Source organism: Lissotriton vulgaris, chromosome 8 (assembly GCF_964263255.1).
Source record: "Lissotriton vulgaris chromosome 8, aLisVul1.2, whole genome shotgun sequence".
NCBI classification, from domain to species: domain Eukaryota; kingdom Metazoa; phylum Chordata; class Amphibia; order Caudata; family Salamandridae; genus Lissotriton; species Lissotriton vulgaris.
Window position 1 is genome coordinate 480905337 of NC_141696.1, and position 21024 is coordinate 480926360.

The window sequence follows — 21024 nt, forward strand, 5'->3', positions numbered from 1 at the left end:
AGCTGGAGGGGATTTGACGAATTCCAATGCGTGGCCCCTGGTCACTACATCCAGGACCCACTTGTCTGTAGCCATTTTTAACCAATTCAATAAGAAACAGGATATTTTTCCTCCAATTTTCGGCTTTGGGATGGGTAGAGATGGTGGCAGGATGTCCGTCTCATTTATTCTTGAGGAGTCTCTTCCTCGATAAGAAGACTTCCTTCTTGCTTGGGAATAATTGTTTCCTCGCTGACCATACTTTTGTTGCTTGTACGGGTGGTATCTCTGATTAATTTGAGAGGTTTGATACGTAGGTTGCTGAGAGTAACCCCCTCTGTTGGTAAAATTTCCACGTCCTCTTGCACCACGAAAGGACGACTAACGAAATTGCAGACTTCCCAGCGATCTTGCTGTCTCAGTGTCTTTCTTTATGGTCTGCAATGCTTTGTCCACATGTTGTCCAAAAGAGAAACTCTCCATCATAAGGCATGTTTATGATCTTTGACTGAACCTCTTGGCGGAAGGGTGTTGATTTCAGCCAACCTTGCCTTCTCAGCACTGCAGCCCCTGCCAGCTGCCTGAAACCAGTAGCTGCTACATCTACTGCAGCATCAATGATCTCTGCAGAAGTACATTCTCCTTCATGCAAGATCTTCTTTGCCTCAGATCTTTCGGGTTCCGGAAGCTTTTTGATGTATGGCGATATATCTGACCACATCTGCCTGTCGTATCTCCCTAATATCGCTAGGGAGTTGGCAGCACGCACAGTAGTTGCAGCTATAGTCGAAACCTTTTTTCCGATGGAATCCAGCCATCTGCCATCCCTGTCAGGTGGAGCAGTTATTTGTGAAGATGGATTCCTGGCGCGTCTCTGAGCCGCCTGGGCGACAACTGACTCCGTCTTTGACTGTTCTATAAGGCACGCTGGGGAAGTGAGGGGTGCCGTATACTTCTCATCTACCCGAGGCAACACTGCCGGAAGAGAATTCGGTGCTGACATTATCTTTAGGCCCTCTTTCCAGAAAAAGTCAATTATTGGAATTGTCTTAACCTGTTTCTGGGGTTGATCTTTAAAATCATACAGGAAACAGTCATCCTGTTTAGTTTCCATCGTAATTAAGAACCTTTTTGTCGCTCTTTCCATAATAAGATGGAATCCTCTGATATCAACAGGCGGAGAGTCCACAGCAGGTGGGTCTGTTGGTTAAGGGGTTTGTGTTAGATAATCGCCCCCCTCCGACAACACTGATTTATCATCCACCTCTCCTTCTTCTCTGTCGTCATCAGAAGTGACATCCCCCTGTGTGCGGTGAGATGGTATTGGAGAAGGAGGAACTGTAGGTAGTTTCTCTGAAGCTGGTACCGGGGAAGATTGCCTTGAAGGTCTAAAACTTGCCGTAGAAGCTTGAGGCATAGGTGTAGAAAGGTGTGATTCGCCTGATTCAGATGGTGGGAACCGGCGGTAATAGTCATTTAGCATATATTGTAAGTTGTTGAGGAGATCTAACGGCATCTGTGCCGAATGTCCAGAGGTAGGAGCCCGACCTTTAGGTTCAATGAACTGTTGCTCTTCTTCCTCTTCTTGGTCCTCATCTCGGTACTTTATAAGCAGCTCAGATGGACTCCAGGCTGCACGAAACCTCTCATCCTCCTCAGACTCTTCATCCTCCTCAGAGTCTAACAATTGTTCTGGTAACTTCAGCGGGGAAAGAACCGTTAAAGAAGAACCCCGTCTTTCCAATAAGGAAGCTGTCGTCGACGGTGATGGCAATGAAACTGCAGACGACGCAGCAGACCAGACTTGCAATTCCTTACATGATGAGAGTGGAGGCGTCGAAGGGACAACCGTCGGCGGTGCCATTGACGGAGAAGGTGCAACAATAGTGACCGTCGACGGGACAATAGCCTTTGTCGAAGGGACATTCATAGTCGACGATGTTTTCGACTATGTCTTCGCCGATGAGGCAATCTTTGTCGACGATGTTCTTGACGACGAGGTGGTCTTCGTCGACGATGTGGCCGTCGACGACGAGGTGGGCTTCGTCGATGATGTGGCCGTCGACGACGAGGTGGACTTCGACGATGATGTGGCCGTCGACGACGAGGTGGACTTCGTCGACGATGTGGCCGTCGACGACGATGTACTCATCGTCGACGATGGGACCGTTGACGGTAAGGTGGTCTTCTTCGACGAGGGTTCCGTCGACAGACTGACCTTCGTTGACGAGATGTGCTTTGTCGAGGTATGCTTCGGCGACGATGCACTCGTCAACGGGACCTTTAGAATCTCCGCCGATGATGGTGCGTCGGCGATCACTGGCATTACCTTCGTCGACAAGATAGGCCGAACTGCTACGTAGACCAGCGTCGACGGAGAAGAGGTTGAAGACATTACATTTTTGGCGATGAGTAGGTAATCGTCAACGCAGAAGATGCATCGCCGATGATACTCTTCGACGGAGAGGCCGTCGTCGACGCTGCCGTCAACGTTGTCATTTTCTGAGGTAAATGTTTTTGAGATAGTCTCTTAGAAGATGAAGATTTTCCAGACTTTCTCGGGGGCGTTCCTGGACCAGTTTTAGAAGGTGGAGATGCCCTTTTTGAAGTAGAAGCTGAAGGCACACCAGAACCCTTGGAGGATTGAGCTGTTCTCAACCCCTTTGCCCCAGGAGAAGTAATCTCAACCTCAGCTCTCCTCTTTCTAGAGGACATAGTAGATCCCGAAGCATTACTCCCTTCCTCAGAAAGAGGGTTATCCTGGTCCTTGATCTTCTGCAGCCACAGGAGAAGACGACCTTCTCTGTCTCTGAGGGTCTTCTGAGGAAAGGTTCTGCAGATCTTACACTCCTTTACCTCATGGCTTGGATATAGACAATAAATACATTTCTTGTTGGGGTCTTCCTTAAAAAGCCTAAGCTTTCCACAAGATTCACAAGGTCTGAAGAGGGATTTAGAAGACGACATCTTCAAGAAGGAAAAAACCAATCAAGTTGTGAAGAACTGAGCAGAGCTCAGGGAGAGTCCCTTCACACGACGTGCGGTAGAAAATCTGAGAGCCTGAGCCTCTGGGGAGAACATTCAAGGGGGGTGCTGGCGCCTGATTGGCTGCAATTTGGTCTGTACTTAATGACTAGGATAGTCATGAGTGTGGAAGTTTTGCTCCTGCAGCTTAGGGCTACTTTACTTCCTGGTTGGTTATTACCAAGGTTTTTTGGTTATTATATGCATATTATTGCTTTTTAAAGTACTGTGGGACTCCCACTCCGATGACGGGGAATGATTCAAGCATGTGAATCTATGAAAGACACCCCAATACTGGAGAAACAGCACTGCAAATGTTGATTATCTGACGCATGGGAAAGAAGAACAGGTTTAGAGAGTCACAGAAGATCCATTGTGTCCCTCTAGTCTTTTGGTGGCGGGGGGAGTGAACAGCTGTCTGGAGGGACAGAAAGTACCTCTCAGTTTCCTTCAGCCCTCATCAACTTCATCTGCAAAAAAAGAGTACTGTTCCACCGCCCATTCTGCTCCTTGAGGAATGGGAAGGATTGAAGTGTGACAGTGGAAAGCAGCAGTCACCTTGGTCTAGTTGGTGGAACTCTCAAAAAAGATAACAGATCAGGAAAATGTTGGGGCTCATTAGAGAGTAAACTACATAAAGGAATGACATCTGACGAAGCTCAGGAAAAAGTAGAATTGATAAGTCCATTAACAAGAACAATGATATAAAAAATGGAATCTATCCCAACTGCTGTCAAGCTATAGAACCATAAATAGAAAGTCTAACTGAGACAGTAGGAGGTATGTGCAGCTGCACACTCGATCTTCACTCAAAGGATGGAGGAATTAAAGACCTACATGACTAAATAAACATGGTGAAACTCAATTTTAAGATGAATATACTTGACAACCTACGGAGAAGTACCCAGGTGAGGGTTTTGGGCATCTGCCCTGGAGAGACCACAAAAGAAAAAGAAGTTCATTCTCCAGATCTTGTACTGCTGTCAGGATCCATCTGGACGCTTCCTGAAAATGTCAAGTTTACAGACTTTCTACAAGAAAGATGAAATGTGATACTAACTACATTGTGGGAGCACTGAAAGTAATTTTAATCAGTGGAAATAAGGGAGACGATTCGACAGGAAGCGACTAGATAGAAAGAGATGTAAATTGGTGATCAGTGTCTTTTTACTGTTTCCTGATTTGAGCCTAGAAATGTTGGCTCGTTGTCCTTTAACACTACAGAAAGTCCTGCACTCAACTGGTGTAATGGCAAATTAATCCAGCCTGTAAAGCTAAATGTGGAATATCCAGCTAAACAGTTTACTGTAATACAGAAGAAGAACTATCAGGCCATTTTGGAGGGTATCAGAGGTGCAGCAAACTCAGAATGGAATGGAAATGGCTAATAAGGGATCTTCTGGTGGTGTTGCGTAAAGTTGGTGAGGATATGAAAGCAAGAGGCCTTGCTCATGGAGTTGTAGGTAATATCTATTACTGACAAATTATGCTATTTGCTCGTCCCTGTATGTTTTTTTCCCTTCTCCCTTACCCCAAATCCACGCCATAAGACTATCGGGTAAAATGAGACAGAAATTCTGAATTTCACTGAGTAAAATCTACCATATGAAGAAAAAAAACATGAGAAAATGGCGGCATCTTAGGCGACAGGGCTAGCACAGAGATAGTGTTGTTATTTGAATTGCAAAGCGTTCTGTTACAGTCTCTTTTTGGTGAATCATTTTAATAAACAGATTTGAAATTAAAAAGCATATTTTGATAATTTCAAATACCACAGCACACTTCTCCCGTAGATCACTTTTGAAGGATGACTGCAGATCTAATAATGTGTCTGCTTTTGTTTCTTCTTCAGGGCACAACTTCCTAAGTTGGTGATCTGAAATCCATTCCGTGAGACCAGCTACAAGCTCGTAGACATGAACATTTGGAGGCACCTACAGTCAGTCCAGGGAGAGAAAAGACACAACAGAATAAACAAAATAGTAAAACAGTAGAGAAAGCAAAATAAAAGGAATAAGATAAGAAGAGGGCAGGGGCTACTCTGGGAGAAAGAAACAGATGGGAGGGGGGAAAGCCAGACTAGGAAACTAGTGTAGATAAAGTTAACACAATGGGAGGGATTATTATAGTATACAAAAAAAAAATAATATCACCACTATGTAATCTTTTCACTTATAAACGTAGTGTTTAATTTTTGCAATAAAGTAATTAAAAATATGTACCTCTTTTGACTTTATTTAGACAGGCTAAATTGATTTTGCACAGACCTTTCTATTGGTGCAAACCAATATCTTTAACCGTTAGCAGCGACAATAATAGAGAACATCTGAAGATGTTGCAATTTATAAGACAAAAGACTTCAATTGTTTTTTGCACTTCTAACTCCAGCACTCACAATTCTTGTGAGGAAAATATAATTATTAAGAAGCTGTGTCTCTCTCTATATACAGATCTCTCTCTCCGCCACATAAACTATGCGGAATGAATAGGTCTTCATAGTGTTGGTAAGCAATGAGTTATAACACACCATCTGTGGGAAGGCTACTGAGTTACGAGGGCTGGTTCCCCTCGTATGTTTAGTCATTTTAGGTTTAAAGCATTTTATTAAGACAAAAACATAGGGAGAGGGAACAGGAGGTTAGGGCCACATACATTAAAGCAAGGAAATAAGCATGGCGTTATGAGTGCGATCGTGAAATAGTCCGCTATGGAAAGGGAAGCAACAGCAAATGAAAAGGCGAAATACATGCTATATCTCCATTCTGAGCATAGTCAACACCACCAGTCTGAGCATAGGAAGTAATAAGTAATGACACAAAGAAGCCCAGCCCACCATCCCCTAGAACCCCCCCCAAAACTCCCCAACTCCCCCGCCAATCCCGTCCAATGTTCCGCCAATCCACTACCTGCCCCCCTGCCGCATCCCCCCCCCCTCCGAAACCCAGCCCCCCCACCCCTCCTAGTCTGCTGGAGTCACCGGTGGTGTCAGCCTTAGAAGCCCGAGGTACCTCGGACAGGTGAGTTCCCTAAATTCGGTAGTCAACAGCACACGAAAGGGTTGCCACAGCTCATCAAACTGGTCTATCTCCCCCGCTACCATGAGTGACAATTTTTCCATGCCCAGCACATGCCAGAGCCTGTGCAACCAGCCAGTGATGGAGGGGACCGTGGTAGTGCGCCAGTGGATAAGAATGTTCTGAACCGCTGAGCCCAGCGCAATCGCGATTTGCCTGCCCCTATGGGACTTCAGCGGATACATCAGGCCATTAGGAAGGCCCAGCAGTACATACGCCGGAAAGCGCGGTAACTCAATTTCAAAATGCGTGTCCACCTCATCAAGAACTTCCTTCCAATAAGCGGCCAACAAGGGACAATCCCAAAGAATATGTGAAAGGGTCCCCACCTGACCACAACCTCTCCAGCACCCCTTGTCAATGTGCCTGTTCATCTCGTGCAGTCTCTCCGGGGTGTAGTACCAGTACGTGGACAACTTAGTGAATGTTTCCGTGAGGCCAGTGTGATACGCTGAGTGTCTCGCCCGGTGTGCAATCTGGTCCCACTCCTTGTGACTAAGTGTCCTGCCCAGTTCCCTGTGCCATCGTTTCCTGCCCGGGTTATAATAGTGAAACGGAGGGGGCTGTAAGAACTTGTAAAGATCAGTGATCAATTTAGCGTCAGAAGCTCGGGTTACCAGCCACCGCTCATAGAGTGTTATCTGACGATCAGCGGTGTCCCGCACCTGGGGTTGAAGCGCCCAATGTCGGACCTGCATATAACGCAGTCTATCCAACTCCGTCAGGCAGAACTCCTGCCGAAGCTGCTGAAAGGGAACCACTCCCCCAGACCCATAGATCTGAAAGAGCGCTCGGCAGCCCGCCGTCCTCCAATGGGAGAAAGCGCCCGGCTCCATCCCCGGGGAGAAGTCAGGATTATCCACAATGGGCGTAAATGGCGAGGGGAACGTGGTGAGGTCCCTGACCTCGCAAACCGCGTCCCACACCCTCAAGGGAACCCTCGTAACAAAGGAGGTATAAAGGTTGGTGGGGCGGTGAGCGCGGCGCAAGAATGGAACTTCCTGGAGGGTACGCCCTGCAACCGCCTGGTCCTGAAAAAGCCAGTGCTTATCGGATTCCCACCTGCTCCACTCCACAAGGTATCGTAGCTGTGCCGCCTGAAAGTATTTACGGAGGTCCGGAATACCAAGGCCCCCCGCTTCCGGGGCAAGCGTGGAGAGAACTCTCTTCATCCGGGGCCTGCGGCCTTGCCAGACAAAGCGCGAGATGTCAGCTTGCGTCTGTCTGATCCAACCCACTGGAGGCTGGAGCGGCAAGGCTCGGAATAGATACAGGATCTGGGGCAGAACCGTCATCTTGACCGCCGCGATCCTGCCAAGCCAAGACAACAGGCCCTTACTCCAGCGGCCAAGCTCCTCCTTAATCTTCTTACTGAGAGAAGCGTAATTAGCAGTCACCATCGCTGGCAACGTCGGCGCCAACAGAATCCCCAAGTATGGCACCAGGGACGACGACCACTGCATGGGGAAGAGCCGCTGAAGGTCCCGCCTAGTGTCCGTAGCCAAGGACACATCTAAAGCCACCGATTTGCTCATATTCATTTTGAAACCGGCCACACGTGAGAAAGCATCCAACTCGTGGATGCAGGCGGGAAGGGACCTTCTGGGGTCATCCAGGGTCAGCAGGACATTGTCCGCATAGAGGCTGACCGTGTGAACATACTGCCCCATCTTGATCCCAATTGCATCCGGGTTGTGGCGGATCCTGTGGGCGAACGGCTCCATGTAAAGAGCTGCCTCGTACCGCGCTCGATTGCAAAACTGCGGGAGCTGCACCCATTGACCCTCACCGTCGCTGAAGGGTACCTATAGCAGTTGAAAACCATCGAGCAGAATTTATCACCGATACCCAGTTTCTTGAGCACCAGCTCGAGGTACGGCCAATGAACCCTGTCGAAGGCCTTCTCAGCATCCACCGCCAGCACAGCATCCGCTCGCCCGGGATCCGCGAAGCCTTCTCCAAAATGTGCGTCACTCGCTTAGTGTTGTCGACAGTTTGCCTGCCGGGTACAAAACCTGCCTGGTCAGCCTCAACCAGACCGGGGAGGTGCAGGGCCAGCCTGGACGCCAGAATCCCCGTGTACAGCTTGAGGTCGACATTCAGGAGCGAGATGGGCCTATACGAGCCACATAAGGCCCGATCCTTCCCAGGCTTCGGGATCACCGAAACCGTCGCACTTAGGAGATCTGGTGGGATGGCTCCCAGGTCGGAGAAGGAGTTAAACAGCCGAGCGAGGATAGGGGCCACGACAGGGCAAAAGGTTTTGTAAAACAGGGACGTGTAACCGTCCGGGCCAGGGGCTTTCCCGTGCTTAAGTCTGGCTATAGCGGAAATTACCTCCTCAACGTGGATATCGCGCTCAAGATATTCCGCCTGAGCGGGGTCTAGCGCCGGAAGAGGCACAGAGTCTAGATATTCCACGGCTTCCCGCGGTGAGGAGGGCTCCCCGGTGTACAGCGCCTCATAGAAACTGCAGAAGGTTTCCGCCACCTCCACATCCCCAGAGACGGCCACCCCATCTGCACCCAAGAGTTCCTTCACTACGTTACTCTGTTGCGCGACTCGGAGCCTATGCGCCAGGAGCTTGCCGCACCTATCTCCCCCTGTATAAAATGCATGCTTCAGACGTAACGCTGCGTATTCCGCCCTATCCATGTCCAGCGCCGACAGGAGCTTCCTAGCAGCCTTCAACTGCCGCCAAACCCTTGGAGCACCCGTACGGCGGTCGACCTGTTCGAGCTCCCGGACCTGGGTAGTCAGCTCCTCCCTCTTCCGCTGCCGCTCCCTGTTTTCTGACGAGGAGATGGAGATGAATTCCCCCCTGAGAACCGCCTTCAGCGCAGCCCACTGTGTCGCCAGTGAAGTGTCTGAATTACTATTATGTGCCTGGTAGTCCCGTATGGCCTCCTCAATATGCTTCACAACTGTTTTCTTGTGCAGAAGGGTGTCCCTAAGGCGCCACACCCCCCCGGGAGGGGGAGGTCGCCGGCCACGCAAACGCACCTACGACCGGCGCATGATCAGACAAAGTCAGGACCCCAATGTCCGCCGCCGTGGCAGCGGTGCGCATCGGCCCACTAACCAAAAGATAGTCCAACCGTGCGTAGGTCCGGTGCGCATGCGAATAATAGGAGTAGTCCCTGTCCGAAGGGTGGAGTGAGCGCCAGAGGTCGTGCAAATCCATGTCAGCGATTCGGGCCTTCCCGGCCTGGGAAAGTTCCCCAGTCTGCGGGAACCGCTGCGCCGACCTATCTAATGCCGAATCGAAGACTATATTGAGGTCACCCCCTAGAATAACATGACGATCGGGGGAGGCAGTGACATCTACCAGCACTGAATCCAAAAAGCGTTCCTGATGATCATTCGGGCTATATAAGGAGCCAATAGTAAACGATATGCCCCCCAGGCGGAGGCGGTATGCCAAAAGCCTCCCCTTCTGTTCAGCATATTTATACAACACCTCCCCTTTGAAAGAGCTCGCTATGAGAATGGCCACCCCCGCAGTTTTGGACGCCGCAGAGGAGAAAAACTGGGTGGGAAACCTAGCAGAGCGCATTCTATGACAGTCACGGGACAACAAGTGGGTCTCTTGCAAAAGGCAGATATCAGCTTGCGTCCCCTCAAGCAGAGACAAAATCGCCCTACGCTTAACAGGATTATTCAGGCCCTTAACATTAAGGGTCACCACCTTCAGGGACGACATATCTCCCAAAGACCGGAGACGCTATGCCACGGGCAGGTAACTGGAGGGGGAGGGGCGCAGGGCAGCAGCGCGGGACAGGGAAAAGTAGGCCAAGCGCGAACACAGGCAACATCGGACGGTTCTTTCCCAACCCCTGAACAACTCCCAACCCCACCCCAAACAAACCAATGGCAACTAGCCAAATACCAACTCAAACAACCCATTGTCCCAGTCAAGTCCTAAAACGGACAAGTCTGTAGAAGTAGTAAAAGTGGACGTCCGGCCACTCACTTCCCCCCGTTCCCCCCCGACCCTCCCTCCAGCCCCCGAACCTGGCATCAAAGAAGTTGTGTCCATCTCCCCCCGGAGTGAGTCTAAGCCGTCAAGGCCACACCGTTCGAGGCGGCCGAGTCCCTGGCCGCTTCTCTCAGGGCACTGGCCATGTCCGCTCTGATGGTGGGCGAGTCAGGCCGCCCAGCGCTCGCCGCCGATCGTCTTCTCGCCGACCTCCGCCGACCTCCTCTATCTGAGCGCCTCCAAGTCGGCGTTGCTCCATCCTCCTCCGTAGCCGTGAGCCCCAAGACACCGCAAACATCCTGCAAGGAGCGCAGCTGGTGAAGCACCCCGTTCCAACGAAATATCAAACGGAAGGGATGCCCCCAGGAGTACGGCGTCTCATTTTCATGCAGGAAATCGGTTGCAATCTTGAAGGACCTGCGCTTCTGCAATGTGATGGCGGACAGGTCCTGATACAGCGCCACGGGCCGCTCTCGGAAAGTTAGTGGTTGTTTCCTGCGGGCCTCGGACATGATACGCTCCTTCAGCGGGAAGTCAGGTAGGAAGGCTAAGATGTCTGGCGGGGGCGCCGCCGACTGACGCTGTCGGCCAACTCTGTGGGCCCTATCAATGCGGATAGGAAAGTCCGCGGCCTCTCCTAGAATCTCCCGGAACAAATCTTGCAGATAGCCCACCAGGTCCGTCCCCTCGTCTGCAGACGGTACACCCCGTACCCGTATATTATTCCGCCTCGACCTGTTCTCTAGGTCCTCGGTGTGGGCCTGGAGTTCAACACATTGCTCCCGGAGACGGAGAACGTCCTGTTGCAAGTGGACAATCTTGTCGTCCCGGCGTTGGGCCGCCGTCTCCACCGTCTCTATCCGCTCACCAAGGCCCTCCACCTCTCTGCGGACCTCGCGTACCTCACTGGCCACCTCCTGCTTCAGCGTCTGGAAGTCCTCCTTAAGCGAGCTGAACAGTTCTTCCATGAAGGATCTCGTGACAGGGGGCTCTCCCCCGGTCGCGTCCGCTGTGGCCCGGGAAGATCCCGGTGACGGTTGCGCCCTGTCCCGCTGTTGCTGGGCCCTGCTAAGCATGTCCGGCAGGGTACGGTCTCCCTTCCTCGATCCTCCTCTTCCGGACATCCTTGTCCCGTACACTGTCGCACTCAACTGAAGAAGGGGCACAGGCCTCGGTCACCTCGGGGAGTTTCCAACAACTAGCAGAGTCCCTCAATATGGAGCTCCCGGCCAGATAAGGGACCTGCGCCACAGATGACAAAATGGCGGGCCAGTCTAGTCACAGCGAGCCGTGGGCGCCCGACCAAGATAGCAACTGGGATCCCTACTGGGGGAACCCCGGCTGGCGCGTCCCACAGAAAAGGAGAGCTGTACAGAGGCAGGGGTGCAGGAGATGACTTCAAGCGACACTGAAGGAGGTCTGCGACTCCGTCTCCGTGAAGACAAGATGGCGTGTGGGTGGGGTCAAGTAGATCGTCCGAGCCCGGCGATGCCACCGGGGCCACCCCAGAAGCCAGGCAAATGGGGGAAATCTCCAACCAGGGCCGTCCGGCTAGAAAGGAGAAACAGTAGATCTGGCTCCGATCCCAAATCGATTGTCATCTGGCCCCGGGGCCGGGGTTCTCGCCACAGGAGATGCCACCAACGCGAGTTCAAGCACCACGACACTCACTCGGCAGGTCCCCCGTGCAGTGGATCACACAGCCGACAGCCCTCCGTCTATCCCCGTCGAGCACCGGGGCGGTCCCCACACCAAGTCGCTAGCCATCAGCACCAGGCCCAACCGAGGCGTCCGGACAGCGCTCCGATCTGCTCCGCCTCCAAGGCGCTCCGTCGTCCTGCGATCGGTCTTTTAAGGTGCTTCTACCGGAGCAATCGGGGCCAGAGTAGCATCAATGCGTGCTCCAGGGTCTCCGCCACACGCCTCTCAGCCGCTGAGCGTCAGCGGGGGGAGAGAAGCTGATGAAAAAGGGCTCGAGCCTAGTCGGGCCGGAGGAGCTACGGGAAGAAGCGTCCGCTCACCCCGCCATCTTGGCCACGCCCCCCTGTTTAGTCATTTTAGAACATATATATTACAGAGTAAGCAACAGCGACTTTAGTTATGGTTATATCAGCATCCCGTAGGAAATGCATTTTTTGGAATCTGTAATCATTTTTGTGAGATTTAACAAAACTGCACAAAACCTTGATTGTTTGATTCAACCACAGGTATTTTATCTCACTGAGTATTATGAAGATTCCTAAAACGAAATAGGGTAAAAGTTAAAGTCGGTCTCAAAAGAGCAAAACCCTACGATAATTCCTATTGATAAAAAACTATTTGATTAAAACTCGTTCAGCATTTTCTTGCAATAAAGCTAAGAAACTAGGGGTCATATGAAGTTCTAAATAGAGATTTTGTTACAGATGGAGTCAAAATATAGAATTTTAGAATTCGGTAGTATTCTTTTTTTTAATGGCATCTTTCAAAAAAGTATTGGGAAGTTTTGTCATTGTGCTGTCTAAACAACTTAATTCAAGAACAGTCATAAAGATTACGAGAAGATACAAGAACATTGCTTCTCATGTTCTGGTGCTAGCTGATGTTTCCCAGTATGCATTATACTAATTGTATCTTTTTCAAGTATTGTAATGCTTTCCCCTACACAGGGCTAAGATTCAGTATCGGCACTGCAAACAAACTCCATTTGCAGAGCTAAAGGCCGTGCAGAGCAGGTTATGTCCACAGGGGGTTAAGTGCAGGGCATGGGCACAGGCCTGGCATGCACCCAAATCCATGGACACAGCAATGTGAGTAGGGCCTGCCCAACCCCTCCTGCGCATGTCCGGATGTCGTACACTTGCTCATGTCCGGATGTCACACGCACAATGTTTTATGCTTATATGGGGCATAATGAAGGGGTGAAGTACTGAAAAAGAAACTGTTGAAGGGATGTAGTGGGCACATTTTATCATAAAAAATGTACGTTTTTTTATTACGATGTCAGAATGTCCTTACTATATGTAAAGTGATGTTATGGTTACAATCCAAAATCTGAAAACAAATTAAATTCCCCAGCTGTGGTAAGCTGTTCAAGCCATAACTCACACCCTTGCCATGCACTGCTCATAACCTCAAACGACGCGATTGATGAAATCCCATACATCAATTCGAATATAAGCAGTAACCACATCTAGGACGTAAAGTGGGCTGAAGGCCACTGCCTGAGCCCAGTCTCTACTGATCGATTTGGCTGTACACAGTGACCTCGGCGGACTTGTGACTTTGGGTGTTTGTGAGGAAAAAAAGAAATAGTGGGGCTGCTGCACATGTCCAAAAGATATTCAGAGCTATATCAAAAGTTGTACATCCCAAACCATGTGTGCACTGTCTGGGAGTACAGTTGTGGACACAGATTGTAGCAAAAGGCTGTGTGCAGTGAGCAGTGGGGCCTTGCAATTTTGCAGTTCCACCCCTTATCAGATACATTGCCTGCATATAGCGTTTGGTCACGTTCCTTTTTTTGTAGGTAGAGAATATGGTCTTCAACAATTCATGGTGCTCTCTTGCAAACATTCTGAATCACACATTATCATTGTACATACAGTGATGCCACTGATGATGAATTTCAGTGTTTTTAGTTATTGCTTCGCCAACACAACATCATTTGACATGTAACATGAAACATATTACAGCTGTGCAGTTGCAACTTAAGACTGACACCTCACTCTTTAGGAAATAAAATGTTTGCACCCGTAGTTATGCACTCCTTTGATCGATTTGAACCAAGCTTGGGGGGAAACATGTTCACACGTCAACCCTTCAGATATAAAAAAAAATCTGCAAATATTGGTCAAAAGGATCAAATGATATAAGGGGTAGATTTCCAAAACGTCAGACTTTCAAAGAACAGGGGTTTTACCATATCTGGCAACTATCTCCATGAATACATCCAAAATCGCTGAAAAAGGTCAAACAAATGTGAATGGCACATCAGCCTTTCTGTCATTCAGTGCTTTTTCTTGATTTAGCAAATTTCGTACAACCATTTTGGAGATATTCAAATAAAAATATGAACATTCAGCATTCATGTGCCCCTTGCTGAATATGCACTAACATTGTTTGTGAAGAAGATTAGTCAGAGATCTTTGTTACACGTAATTTTACAAAGTACACACAAGGTAAATAATTCAAATAAAACATCCTATAGAGATGACTTCGCACCACCGGGCAGACTACATACTGTACATGAAGATAGATCAAACAGCTGTTGGAAACATGTGGGCTCATGGGGACACCCGGAGATAGCAATAAACAAATTCAAGTTAATTTTAAGTTACAAAAATAAATTAAAACTAGAATCCTACTCAAAAATCATTGGCTTACAAGAGGCAGTAGTAAAACTGATATGATTAAAACTGGATATAATCCTACCAGCAAATCTGGAAAAAAGAATTTTGAGAAAACCTTAGGATTTGTCCTACCACATTCATTCATGTAGAGCGAAAACTATAACAAACTTACAAAGCAGTCAATCAATAAACGGCGGCACTGTAGGGACAGGAGAAATGTTCAACCACAGAGGTCAAGTTATATAGAATATAGAATTTATTAGAGATGGAAAGAATGCCAGCTTCATTAGCAGATAATAGAAGAGGATTTGAAGAGGCATAATGCTAAGGAAGGGGGGGGGGGCATATAATGCCACAATTTGATTGAACTCTGCTATAAACTGTGTACTTCATCTAATCATAGGGTTTGACCCTGTAAGGCCTCATTGGGCAGGAATTTAGAAATAACATGAAAGCACAGAGCCCCTCATTAGCCATAGATAAAACACTATTCAAAGTTTTGACGTCATGAGCATAAATCAAGTGTGCTAAATCATTTTCGAACAGGATCCAATGTTATTTCATTAGATTTTATGTAGCACTTCCAAAACATATTCTTAGAATAATGACTAAAAACAAATTAAACTCTTATACACACAGGTATCATGATTACATGCCACACATAATGTGCAATAAACAATGACCTGTACATTTCAAAGAAATTAAAAACTAATCAACATAAAAAACGCGAGGTTTAAAGTATCCTACAATTCTCTCGCTCTACATATATATTCCCAATGAGCCATGGGCATACTTAAAACAATGACAAACATATAAACTGGGCATATATCTAGCGATTTGTGATGTTAACAAATGTCCAGAATCTTAAATCACAAAGTGTAGGGTAACATCACAACTTATACTGCTTGTGTACCTAAACACTCAATGGTGTGGTGCCCCTTAGATGAGGAGGGGGGTGAATTCACAGTCCTGTTTCTACCTCAAGAAAATATTTTTCCATTCCTTTTCAGGGCTTCCTTAATGATTTATTTAACCCTTTCGATGCTGATGACGAGCTGGGCTCGTCATGGTGCACAGTGGTCGTGTGCTGATGACGAGCCCAGCTCGTCATAAAACAATGAAAATAGCAATTTCCAGCACAGGAGGGGAATTGCCTTAGCAGCGAAGGTGTTAAAGTTTTTCAAAAGCAGAAAGGCTCCTCCACGCTCCTCTCTTTAAATATCGCCAGCATGTTTCGATCCCAATGAGGGCGGTACCTAAAAGTTCTGGATGTCATCATCAGGACTTATCTCTATTTACTGTCTGGACGGATACCACATAAAATGAGGATGCTGCTACACATGTACTGTGAGGATCACGGGCATCTCACAACTGTACGAACATGTGTGCATTCGAACAATAGCTGTACTGAAGTATTGAAAATATACTCCCCTAGACTTATGCACAATGTATCATTTTGTCATTGTTTTAAGTAGTCATGTGACTTATTGAGAATATAAGGAGAGAAAATTGTAGCATACTCTAAATCTTGTGTTTATTATGCTGATTAGTTATTAATTGGCTTGAAATTTACTTGTCATTGTTTATTTTACATGTTGTGTGGCGTGTAAACATGATACCGGGGTGTATAAGAGTTTAATTTGTTTTTGTCCTTATACCAAGAAGATGTTTTGGAAGTGCTACGTAAAATATAATTCAATAACATTGGATCTGGTTTAAAAACATTTTTAGCACACATGATTTATGCTCATGTTGTGATTTTTTTTAATAGTGTTTTATATATCAATATTGGAGGGGCTTTGTGCTTTGAACAAACTCCGTAATAAGCGCTGGTAACTACAGTAAGAGGATGGGGTCAAAGGAATTGCTAATGGGGCAGGCTTGAGGTTTGGAAATGTATGAGATCCACAGATTTAAGATTGAGGTTCTTACTACTGATTTACATTGCAACAACAATAACAAGTATTGACAAAGCCAATAAGTCTTGCCTATGTGACAGCTATAGGCTTTGCAAATGTCTTTTAGACAGGTTGTACAACAGCATGGCTAAAAGTTAGAGCTGTGGAGTGGCGTGGCGTAGAGGAAGGTGGAGTGGAGTAAGGTGGCGTAGAGTGGGATGGAGTAGAGTGGCATGCACTGGAGTGCCGCAGAGTGGAATGCCACAGAGTGAAGCAGAGTAGGGTAGAGAAGCATAGTGGCATACAGTAGAGTGGTGTAGAGCAGAGTAGAGTGGCGAGGAATAGAGTTACATAGAGTGGAGTGAAGTGGCACATAGTAGAGTCCGAAGAATGGAGTGGAACAGCATAGATTAGAGTGGCGTAGAGTGGCATAGGGAAGAGTGGTGTTGAGTGGCATAAAGTAGAGTCGCGTGGAGTAGAGGGGTGTAGGGTGGCATGGCGGGCCATGGAATGGAATGGAGTGTTGTACAGTATAGCAGTAGCGGCTCAAGGAGGGAGTGCTGCGGGCGGTGGGGCGGGAGAGGGGCAGGGTGGGGGGTAGTATACTACGGCATGTGGCCGAACAGAGTTGAGTAAGCTAAATAAATAAATAAATTAAACAAATTATATGGCGCACACTGCATCACCATTTGCGATCCAGCGCGCGCAATGTAATTTGTTTTATTTATTTATTTAGTAACTTAACTCTGTTTGGCCGTATGCCGTATTTTACTAACCCCCACCCTGCCCCTCCCCCGCCCCACCTCACTGTCCCGTAGCACTCCCTCCCGGAGCCACTACTGCAGTATAGTGGCATAGAGTAGAGTGGCATAGAGTAGAGTGGAGTGGCGTAGAGTGGAGTCACCTGGGGTTGAATGGTGTAGAATAGATTAGAGTAGAGTGGCGCAGAGTAGAGTGGGGTGGAGTGGAGTAGAATAGAGTGGCCTGGCCTGGCCTAGAGTAGAACAGCATGGAGGAGAGTGCCTTAGAGTGAGGTACAGTGGGGAGGAGTTGCAAAGAATGGCGTGGAGTAGATTGGTAGGGAGTAGAGTAGAGTGGCGTAGAGTAGAGTGGCATAGAGTAGTGGCATAGAGTTGGGTGAAGAGTCGCACTGAGTGTGGTGTGGAGTGGCACAGAGTGGCATGAAGTGTAGTAGAGTACAAAGTATGTGTAACTTTCTCGTCCTGCGGGATGCGCCCTAGCATGGCCCGGGTGAAACCAGGCCAAGAGAGGGAACGTACGAGGCTGGGCCACCCTTCTTGATTCTGGTCTTCAATCTTGCATCCACCTACTGAGCTGTGAGCAAATAGGACACAATAACAAGGACAATGGATAAGAGAAAGTCAAGTGTGATCTTTGTATTGGTCAATGAGTGTTTAATGTCAGGCACCATCATTAATTATTTGACCACCGCAATGAGTGCCATAAACTCAGAGATTAAAAGTGTGGAGGAAAGACAGGAGTCTTCACCAATTTCTCCAATGATTTACAATTGTCCTGTCCTTTCAAGGATCTCTTATTAACATAGCAAATGCATGTCTTGTATGTTGCTACAATCTAATCACTGTCATAGTTTTGTATACATCTAATAGATTGTGTGACTTTTGCATAAATTAGAATCTAATTTATGGTGAAGACTCATGTCTGCATGATATGGTGTACATATTAATACACAGCCTGATTGAAGTTTTGAAGACCCGTCACTATTCCTATTTTTATTGTTGTTATGTAATTTATGAGTGTCAATATGATGTTTGGGCATGAACAAAGGAGTACATCATTGGTAGGTTGAAATGTTGAGGAAATATGTATTGGGTATGAGTTTTGATATACTGAACTAGCACACTTCTCATAGGTATGATCCAACTGAAACGATATTGTAATGTGCTTTTTATTGTTTGCACAATTTTGGAAAGAAATATAAGATGTCTATTGAATTTTCAATGTAATGTATGAATAATGTTATGAGGATAAACAATAAAGAATTAACATACTATATTGGATTACGTTGTGCTTTCCTGGCCGCATATGTACCGTATTTAGGGATTGTTGAATTGTTTAATTCAACGGATAGGTTGCTGGGGGGAGTTTTTCTAATTATACAAGTTGCTGTGCCCCAGAAACCATTACTCTAGGAGTAGGGGGTCCTTTTTAGGTCGAGCAGCGTAGTCTGCTCGAGACCTTTTGTTGCCCGTATCTGGGAATGTGGACAGCAATGTGCCACGCGCTTTTCCTTTCCAGTTTTCACCGCGGGAGCGCGCCTCTCAGACGCGCTTGCGCAGACACGCACACACAGCCCCTGCTTTCCATGCAAACACGGCGCACACACACACACAGCCAGCCCCCACCCCCTGCACACACACAGGCGCGCGCGCACATACACACGCTGCCGCCCCCCACCCCCCCTGCACACGCACATACACACACATACAAACACGCACACACAGACACGCACGCATACACCCGCCGGAGCCCCGGAACCCCCAACCCCCCCCTGCACACAGACACACACCCCGCCCCCCTTACAACTAAGCCCTACTCACCGCCACTCCTGACTTCGGCAGCCACCGCGGGGCTCTCCCTCAGGCATGGGAGCCCGGCCCGCGTCACCAATGCTGCTCTCTGGCACTCCGTGGATGCGGGCTTCACGCAGAAGGCGGAAGTCCCGCCCCACGACCGGCTTCATGCTGCCGAACTTCCGGTTGCGCTGAGCCTGTGTTTTTTTTGATCCATTTAACAGCGAGCAACTAAATCAAAACAACCGTGACGTCAGTGTGGGGCCAAGCGGAAACAATTCTATATCTAATGCTGCTTCCATCAGCTGGCCTCCATGAAGGATTGTCGCAGCAGCCGACGGGGTTGGTGATTGTCCCCTTGTTTTTTTTTAGTTTCATATAGCGCGAAGTACAGGAGCACCAGTTTTGTTACAGACAGACACATTAATTTAATAGGAAAATACCAGCACTTATCTGGCGGAAACAGGTATTCTATAGAGTGAGCACCTGCGCTTCTACATTTCCTTTTAAATCACTGCGAGTTGTGCACCATTGGCAACTTACTGGTGTGTGGGGGGTGGTGAGCGAGACAGACGAGTCTGCCACATTTCTCAGCTTCGTTCTACAACACTCCCGTAAAGTCTCCCACATTTCAGCAGCATTTTGCCGTCACACTGTCACCTCGCGATTCATTTCCAATGTTATTGCCATGCGAATTAAAATGTGTCTCACCAGTCCCACTCCTTTCTTCAACCTAAAATTTCTTTGGTTTAAAATGACCTGGCATGCATTTGTCACCAGCTATGCACAAGTGACTTTAATTTCACTAGTGAGCATTTAATTGAACTAGTGTAACATGAAAAGTGAAGCGACTAAGTGTGCTTCGCCTTCATGTGACATTATTTTCTCATCCACCACATTAGTCCCCAATCACCTCTGTGCATGGTACTCTTCGAGAGACACCTGCATAACATATCTCCGCTCCCTGATGACGCTGGTGTTGCCAGAGCTTTAAGTGGGCCGGGTGCCCTTTGGCGCTCTGTAAAGCAGGTGCTGAGACGGATCCCCTTCCCGCTTTCCATTTTTGCCCTCACACGCAAGAGTGAAAATAAAATCTCTGCCTTTGATGTAGCTTCAAAGAGACTCGTTTTCATTATTTCACAGTCAGCACAGAATTGAAGCATGTTCAATGTACTACTATACAACAAAGTCCTTGTTGTTACTTATTTATTTTATGCAACTAACAACCAATGTCAAAGCTTGTTTCAGGTGTAATGTCAGTTGTTGGATTGTATCTGGATGCGATAAAACAAAGAGGCAGCAAAATAGAAGTCTGATGACACACTATGCTAAGCACAGATATTTAGGTTAAGTGTTTAAGCAATGCCCTTAATTAGATAGGCCACGCCCGTTTTGAAGAACACTCCCCCCACACACGCACACACACTTTTTTAATCCTACTTAAAACACTCAGATGTACTATGTTTATTTGTATGTGAGGTAATGGGGAGGAGAAATTTACCTTTAAATTTGTTATTCTTATTTACTTACGCTGAAAAAGTAAAACTACAATGCCCACAATGCAAGATCTTGCACTGGCTGAAAAAAATCAAGAGTTTACTGAACGTGTCTCACATGACTTGAAGTCACTTAAAAGCTATGGCCAGTGGCGTAACATTATCCCCTACACCCCCTGCAGTGCAGGTGGGACCCGGGCTCCAGGTGCCCCCCTCTTGCACTCTGCACGAGAGGCGGGCCAAGGCCCTCACAACCCCACACCCTCACAACCCCACACCCTCACAACCCCTCACCCTCACACACCCCCTCACCCTCACACCCCCTCACCCTTACACCCTCACACCCCCTCACAACCTCACACCCCCTCACAACCTTACACCCCCTTACCCTCCCTCAATAACCCTCACCCTCACACACCCTCACACACCCTCACTCACCCTCACCAGCATAGCAGAGCATAACAGAACATATCATAGCATAACAAAACACAGCATAGCCTAAGAAAAAAAGCATAGGATAGCATAGCATAACAAAAAAAGAATAGGATAGCAAAACAACACATAGGATAGCAAAGCAAAACATAGCATAACAAAACATAGCATAGCAAAACACAACAAAGCATAGCATAGCAAAACAAAACACAACAAAACAGCATAGTATAACAAAACTTAGCATAACAAAACAAAA

At 47.7% G+C, this 21024-nt stretch overlaps 1 protein-coding gene across 1 annotated transcript in view; it reads right to left on the bottom strand.

Annotated features, from left to right (window-relative positions):
* CCDC138 (coiled-coil domain containing 138) overlaps window positions 1-21024 on the bottom strand; it is a 278286-nt gene that overhangs the window by 89661 nt on the left and 167601 nt on the right. Inside the window, exon 10 of the mRNA XM_086934286.1 lies at window positions 4776-4937. Coding sequence (XP_086790412.1) covers window positions 4776-4937 — 162 coding nt within the window. The remainder of the gene's footprint in view (window positions 1-4775; window positions 4938-21024) is intronic.